Raw genomic sequence first — 8310 nt, 5'->3', positions numbered from 1 at the left:
AGGGGGTCAAGCCTTAGCATAGATATGTTGATACGGGAGGGAAACCAGCAGGAATTACCATGTTTCAAAACAAAAATGCTAACATTTTGCCAAACTTCATGTTTAGTGAGCTTTAGCAGCTAGCCAAGTGACAACATAATATATATTTGTTTTAACTCAGATAGGCTTGTGCAGAGAAAAGAATAAATTGCATGGTTCAGGTTACATTCTAGATTGTAGAGATACTTATTTGGAAGCCCAATTTAAGCAGCCAGTAGAAGTCTAGCCTTGACGTGACTATGATGAACATGTGGATGATTAAGTGGAAGGATGTCTAGAAGATATCCATATCTTCAAGTCAGACCTAGAGTGGTAGATGTGATGGGTGCCTATACTTCAGATGCAAAATCACCATCTTCTGAAAGGTGAGCAAGAGCCAATGGTGTTGCTTTCAGTTCAACACTTATTTCAGTCAGTTAGCTTCTACTATCCAAAATGTATGTCTGGACAGAGTGCTGAGAAAAATGTTAATCAATTTAACTGGCCTGTATCATACAAGAACCTAAAAGAAAATTAAATTACTGAACTCTCCACTTAAACATTAGCTAGACAAATTATCAGTGGGGAAAAATATGTTTTAGATCCATCACAATAATATTGAATAACTTCAAAATAGCATGTTAAAATACTAATCCCTTCTAAATAAAACCACAATAGGACACACTTTTATTAAATTAAAAAAAACTTGGGTGAAAAACCATAGATGAATGCGATGCTAGACTCCTAAAGCCAAGTGAAACATTTAAAAAGGATACAAACATGACTCTTCAAGTCGTTGCGTAGACCCCTTCGCACCAAGTCATAAGCTTCCTCCTTTTTTCCTAAGCAGTTCAGTGTCAATCCTTTCATTGCCAAAGTTTCTAAAGTCAACAAAGCAATAATTTTAAGAACATACTACCAATATTATCCAAAAACTTTAAACATTAACCAAATAGAAAAAAAAAAACAATTAAGGTATGCAGAATGTACAGAAGTATCAGCTTACAAATTCCAAAATAGAAGCCTGAAAGTCAATAAAACATTACTTACCTGTAGCATCAGTGGTTTGTGCGTGTCTTTCTCGCTTCCACCATTGCCAAAGCGCCTGAATGCTCAGAGAATAGGATGCAGTATGTGTTTAAGTAATCTACAACTTCAAAACCCCCTCAGTAAAATGATGTGGCTTAGTTACAAATCTGAAGAACGTTTTACATGAATATCTACACACAAGCAACTCAGGTTCATAAGACAATCTTCCTCAGACATTTATCCTTGAACAAATTACTAAGCAGTGACTATGTGAATGAAAAGCAGACTTTCAGGAAGGTGACATAAATACACATGTTTTTGTGGATGTATGACCTAAAGAACAAGTTACTTACCTTCGGTAACGCTTTTTCTGGTAGATACAGTATCTGCCTGTGGATTCCTCACCTTGTGAATATCCCCTTGCGTCAGCAACATTCGGACATTCTTTTTTTATAGCTTCGCGCCGACGTGGACGACGTCACTAAGGCACGGCATCGCGCGTGACTCCGCTGACGTCACCGACACCATAATAGGCCCACGCCGGCGTGATGACGTCAGTTCTGCCCTTTTTTCCGTGCCTTCAAGGCACACGGACGGACCGACAACAGTAGATATATACACAATATACAATAGTCAAGATAACACACACAGTGTAAAGACAATGCAGTAATTCAAGTAGGATAAAACACTACTTTTGAGAATAACATATATACATTAAAACATTGCCATTATCTAAGGTATAGAAGAGTGGACAACGGGGAGGCAGGTGGGCATGTGAGGAATCCACAGGCAGATACTGTATCTACCAGAAAAAGCGTCACCAAAGGTAAGTGTGAGAAGTTGGCCTGATATTCAGTGTTCACTATTCTAGTGTTCACTATGTATCAGTCCAAACACCCCTTATGGTGATTGGTTAACCGATAGACCAGCTATCCTAGTAGCATGGACAAGAGCAGTCTTCGGGCTAAACTCTAGAGGGCGTGTTAAGCCAGCTGTTATTCCATCACATATACCCCTTGAACACCAAGTGAAAGGACACCACACAAGTGTTATGAAAATAAACAGTGTATTTATTTAGATCACAACAGCCCTGTACTCTTTATGAGGACAGGGTACTAAGCACACAACAAAACTCTTACGAAAATACTTTAAGTTGCACAATTTACACAAATGCCCGAGGGGCACGGAAAACCATATACTACAAAAGTGGAATGCGAAATTACTAGCAGGTAAGTACTGGACTAATAGGCTTTGGAATCGCTAGGACTACGTTACTGAACCTTCAGATTACTAGTAGGAGGCCTAGGGGACTCGGGTGCAGAGTGTGCACTCTCACGCGGGATGCGGGACAAAGTCTATGGAGGCTAGTAAAAGCAAAGTTAGTGTTCTCGGGCGAACCCGATAAGGTAGGTTGAAAACGAAAGTGGATCTGGACCCTTGGATAGTGAGGCTATGCTGGGGCACCGAAATGCCGAAGTTACCAAGCCCAGGGGCTGCGGCTTCATAGGTCTGAAAAGACGTCGGAAACCTTCGTTGACAAACCAGGAGCCTGAAAGAAGGAGTTGCTGGCAGGCTACCAGTGAAGATTGTTCGATGGATCCAAGCCTGGATCGAAGATGGAAGACACCTGTAAGCAGAGGGGACCAAGTCCTGAATCACTAGCCAGTGATCAGATGGGCACCAGGATGGCACCGGATGGAGTCACCTCGACCAGGTGAGTGGGCGACGCTGGGCTCTGCAGTCTCACAGACCAGGAGCCGTTGTCGGCGACCAGGATGGAGGTGCGAGCTGTCCCACGATGGTTGATGCTGTCGACGTCGCTGGACCCAGGATTGGGGCAACAAGTCTTGGCAAATTCAAGCCCACGAGGTGGACCTAAAATGGCGTCTGGAGTGGACCAGGAGGGTCCGGGGTGCTCCTCTTTTGGAAGGGAGCAAGGGCCAGTCTGGAGCAACCAGACTAGCAGTGGTGATGTCGTCGGGAAGGCCACAAGCCAGCGGGCTAGTAGCCAGACAACGGGGTGAGCAGCCAAAAAGCAGAAGAGCCCCACGCAGATCTCGTGGATGCTGGGGGGCTGGTCTTCGGTGCTGGAGCTGCTCAGGGTCGGGGCTTCTCGGACCCCAAAGCACTCACCAGTGGATCCCTCGGCGGTCGTGCTGGAAAGACGTCGTGCAGTTCTGATGATGGCCGGTCCCTCGAGGTCTCGTCGCACCTACGGTTCTCAGCTTAGCTGTAGAGGTAGGTAGAGGTCAGAGGTGCCAGGGAAGCCGGGTCTCGTCGAGCTGGTCAGTCGGATTCCGGAGGAAGGACGTGCAGCAAACCGCAGAGTTCTTGATGGTGCCTGCGGGTGCAGGGTGACTACTCCTTAGCCACAAGGGAGAAATCTTGAGAAGAAGTCGAGAGTTCCTTTCGTAGAAAGTAGTTTCTTGATTCAAAGATGATCTAATTTGGAAGGGTCCCCGCTCCTGCCTTTATCCTAAAGAAAGGGGTGGGTACGCGACTAGGTCCTGCCCTAGGGGTGGGACCAGGAAGGGGGGTGGTTACACCCCTCTCCCATGCCGGACTTTCCCCAGCTCAGGGGCTGGTGTGCCCCTGGAACTGGTTCTAGCCGGCAGATGAGTAGTGAGCACCGGGGTGCCACTTGCAGTCACCTTCCTGTAAAGCCCTGCCTACCCAGGATACACAAAACCCTGTCTGGGATTGTGCTAGCACCGCCCCTGACAGGAAATCCTTTGTCCAAGCTCCCCTCGCTGGAAGGACTCCCAGCTGCAGGAGGTCAGACTTGTGTCTGTGGTGGCAGCATCCATTTTGTGATGCTGAGGCTTGAGTTAACTTTAACCGGGGTTCACAGTTACATACATGTCGTGTCCCTCTAGAAGGGTGGAATGCTAACCCCGTCGCCGGAATTGGCGAGGGGTTAGTATTCCAATTCGTATGACACCTTACTCGACATGTTTTGGTAAAGCGATACCAAAGATAGCATTTAACCGCGAGGATTATAATGCACTTAAGAGTATATGGTACGCGTTATCATGGAACAGCTATTAGGACTTGGTTCCGCAAGCTGCAAACGGGCTCAGCTCATGCCAGAGCACCATCTCACACGATTCCAAGCACTCTGCCTTCAGGATTGTCAAGGCCTGCCATAGGAGTGACTGATAGGAATCTGTGTGTCCATTTTTAGGGTTAGATATAGGTATACTATATCTAAAGCAAAGGGTGATTACACCACCTTGCCCCAGCTGTCGTGCAGCCAGTTGTGTCAGATTTAGATGGCCATCCAGGGGTGGCATAATACATGCTGCAGCCCCTGGTAGGCCCTGGGTACACCTATGCCCTGAGTTACAGGGTCTGATAAGGTGGCCCAGTACCAATTAGATATGTACCTAAGGTACATGTAATCCATTTTAGAGAGAGAGCAGTGGGCCTGGGGCCCTGAATAGCAGGGTCCCAGGTCAACTAAGTCGGAAAACCAGCAAAACACCAGGCAAAAAGTTGGGGGCAACCATAGTCTGGTATCCACCTTCCTACAGTAAGTAACTTGTTCTTCTGATAGATACATCTGCCAGTGGATTCCTTACCTTGTGAATAGAGTCCCACAGCAGTCCCCACTCCCGGAGGAGGGTGTCCACTCTACTATACCAGAAAAACCTGGAGGACAGAACGTGCAAAGTGGCCGTCCCTCCTCACCTCGGAATCCAAGCAGTAATGTTTCGCGAAAGTGTGGAGGGAGGCCCAAGTTGCCGCTCTACAAATATCCTCTACAGGCACACCCCTAGACAAAGCAGATGTTGAAGACTTTGCTCTAGTAGAATGAGCCCTTATACCCACTGGAGGTTCCTTACTTACCTGCCAGGGAGTAGCAGATCTTGATGCATAGTATGATCATCTTGAAAGTGTGCACTTGTGCACAGCTTTTCCTTTCTTGCAGCCAGCAAATCCAACAAAGAGCTGGTCATCCACCCTGAACTCTCTGGTTCTGTCCAGGTAGAAGCTCACCGCCCTCTCAAGATCCAGGCGATGAAGTCTCTCCTCCTCCTTGGAAGGGTGAGGGGAAGGATAGAAGGTAGGAAGGGTAATAGACTGTCCTAGATGGAAGGGAGTCACCACCTTAGGCAGAAAAGCAGCCCTGGTCCTAAGAACCATTCGTTCAGCATGAATGGTCAAGAACGGGGGCTTCGAACTAAAAGCTTGAAGCTCACTTACCCTCCTTGCCGAGGTAATAGCAACCAGGAAAACAGTCTTAAAAGACAAAAGTCTCAAGGGACACTTGTGCAAAGGTTCGAAAGGAGAACCCATCAGGAAAGTAAGCACTAGATTTAAGTCCCATTGAGGCACAATAAAGGGAGTAGGAGGAAATTTATTTGTAAGGCTCTTCAAAAATCTTAAAACCACAGGAGATTTGAACAATGACGGCTGATCCGGCAAACAAAGAAAAGCCGACAAAGCCGAAAGATAACCCTTGACAGTGGCAACAGCAAACCCTTGCTGCGCCAAAGAAAGAGCAAATTGTAGTTTATCAGATAAACGAGCCTTCAATGGGTCAACAGATTTCTCTCCACACCAAGTAACAAATTTGGACCATCTGTATGAATAGATAGATTTGGTGGAGTCACGCCTGGCCGATAGAATGACATCCACCACATCAGGTGGGAGAGAAAAGGAATTCAGGTTGCCCCGTTAAATCTAAAGGCATGAAGGTGTAAGGTCTGGAGGTGGGGGTGTAGAACCTGCCCCTCCATCTGAGAGAGGAGATTTGCTCTGAGAGAGGAGATCTGCCCTGAAAGGGAGACGGAGCGGAGGGCACGAGGAGAGGTGGAGAAGATCTGTGTACCACACCCTTCTTGGCCAATACGGGGGGACAAATATGACTTGGGCCCGGTCTTGGCAAATCTTCCTCAGAACCCGAAGAATCAAGGGTATGGGAGGAAACGCGTAAAGGAGTCTTGAGTCCCAACTCAACTGAAACGCGTCCCCAAAGCTCCCTGCATCGGATACTGGAGACTGCAGAATGACGGGCAATGAGCATTCTCGCGTCCGAAAGACGTCACGAACTACCTCCGGATGGAGCCTCCACTCGTGGTCGGCTGAGAACTGCCGAGAGACTGTCTGCACGAAAGTTCAGAACTCCGGCCAGATAATTTGCCGAGCCTCGCTGCAGAAACACTGCGACCTTACTCCTCCCGTTTGTTGACATACCACATCGCGGTGGTGTTGTCCGTCAGGACTTGAACCGACCGACCGTGAAGGGAAGGAAGGCCTTGAGTGCCAAACGTATCGCCCGCAATTCCAGAAGGTTGATGTGAAACAACCTTTCCTCTGGAGACCAAAGACCCTTGACCTCCAGAACCCCTGGATGAGCACCCCACCCTAGAGTGGATGCATCCGTTATCACCGTGGCCACAGCTGGAGGCAGTTTAACTCCCCAAGTCAGATCGGCTGCAGTTTCTTAGGAGATCCTCACAGACTCCCTGAGATCTCCGTTGTGTTGATACCACTGCCTGCGGAGGCACCACTGGAGTGCCCTCATGTGCCAGCGTGCATTGTTGACCAACAGAATGCAGGAAGCCATCAGACCGAGCAGGCGAAGAACCTTCAGGACTGGAACGACCGCTCCATTGAAAAATAAAGGAATCAACTGTTGTACGACGAAAATCCTTTGAGGAGGGAATGCACGACACACAGTTGTATCCAGTACCGCACCTATGAACATTTTGCGGTGGGAGGGCACAAGGTGAGATTTGGGCACATTTATAGAAAAACCCAACCTGTACGACAACTGAGTTGTCATTTGCAGATGATGGAGCACCTTCCCTGGAGATTCTGCTTTGATTAGCCAATCGTCCAGATACAGGAATACCGGTATCCCGAGATGTGCCGCCACCACAGCCATCACCTTGGTGAAAACTCGAGGCGCAGTAGTAAGACCAAACGGTAGAACCACAAACTGGTAATGTTGCGATCCTACCGTAAAACGGAGATACTTCCTGTGTGACTGCAGAATAGGGATGTGAAAATATGCATTCTGCAAGTCTATTGATACCATCCAGTCTTCTATCATCAGTGCCTGAAGAACCTGTACAAGGGTGAGCATCTTGAGATTCTCCTGTTTTAGGTAAAGGTTCAAGATCCTGAGATCCAGGATTGGACGAAGTCTGCCATCCTTCTTGGGTATCAGGAAATACCGGGAGTAGCATCACTGACCCCTTTCCTGCTCTGGAACCATCTCTATGGCACCCTTTAACAGTTTCTGGACTTCCTCCTGCAGGAGTAACAGGTGTTCCTCCGTGCAAAAACCTTGGCAAGGAGGGTAATTCGGAGGGAATTCCCGAAAGGGAAGAGCATACCCATTTTCTACGAGATTGAGATCCAAAGACCTGATGTAACCGATTCCCAATCCTGTAGAAAATAGGTAAACCGACCCCCTACAGGACCCGCATGATCCAGAATGGCGGATCTAGGGCTGCTTTTCTGTGGCTGGGGGGTTGGAAGAAGTGGAGGAGGCTTGACATCCCAGAGGACGAGCTCTTTGCTTACCCCTGTATGACTTATACAGCGGATTTCGCTGTTGCTGTTGAACTTGACGGTAGGGACGAAAAGAAGAACGTCCAAAACCTCTATACCTTTTAGATGATGAACCTCTGGTCTGCAGCCCCAAAGATTTGGCAGTAGCCCTACTGTCCTTAAATCTTTCCAAAGCTTCATCAGCTTTTTTACGAAAAAGTCCAACACCATCAAAAGGCAAATCCAACAACGCATCCTGAACATCCGCAGAAAAGTCAGATGACTTCAGCCAGGCAGCCCTTCTAGAGGCAACAGCAGTTCCCATGATGCGAGCAACTGAATCAGCAGTGTCTAGCCCACTCTGAATCACTTGGCGAGCAGCCACCTGTGCATCGGCCAATATCTCATTAAAATCCTTCCGCTGAATTTTAGGATACAACAGCCGTACTGAGTCCATCAAGGCATGTATATATCTCCCCAAAAGGCAAGTAGCATTAGTCGATTTTAAAGCCATACTTGCTGAAGAGAGAGACTTCTTCGCAGTCTGATCCGGTTTCTTGGATTCCTTATCCCCAGGCACCTAAGGGAATGCACCCACAGTCTTTTTTGAACAGGCTGCCTGAATAACCAGACTTTCAGGCAAAGGATGCGAGGATAAAAATTCAGGATTCCCAGGTGCAACTCTATACCTCCGTGCAACACTTTTAGCCACTGCAGGAGCTGTAAGAGTTTCGCTCCAAACCTCCAAAATAGGTTCAG

General features: G+C 47.6%; 1 protein-coding gene across 1 annotated transcript in view; it reads right to left on the bottom strand.

The window, feature by feature from the left end:
- The window catches only part of NAA15 (N-alpha-acetyltransferase 15, NatA auxiliary subunit), a 778287-nt gene that overhangs the window by 517374 nt on the left and 252603 nt on the right, over positions 1–8310 (bottom strand). The window contains exon 3 of the mRNA XM_086962172.1: positions 795–899. Within this exon, the coding sequence (XP_086818298.1) occupies positions 795–899 (105 nt within the window). The remainder of the gene's footprint in view (positions 1–794; positions 900–8310) is intronic.

The sequence above is a fragment of the Lissotriton vulgaris genome, chromosome 3_1, assembly GCF_964263255.1.
Source record: "Lissotriton vulgaris chromosome 3_1, aLisVul1.2, whole genome shotgun sequence".
NCBI lineage: Eukaryota > Metazoa > Chordata > Amphibia > Caudata > Salamandridae > Lissotriton > Lissotriton vulgaris.
The sequence above is the reverse complement of the archived record's forward strand: the minus strand, read 5'-3'. Positions and strand labels throughout refer to the sequence as shown.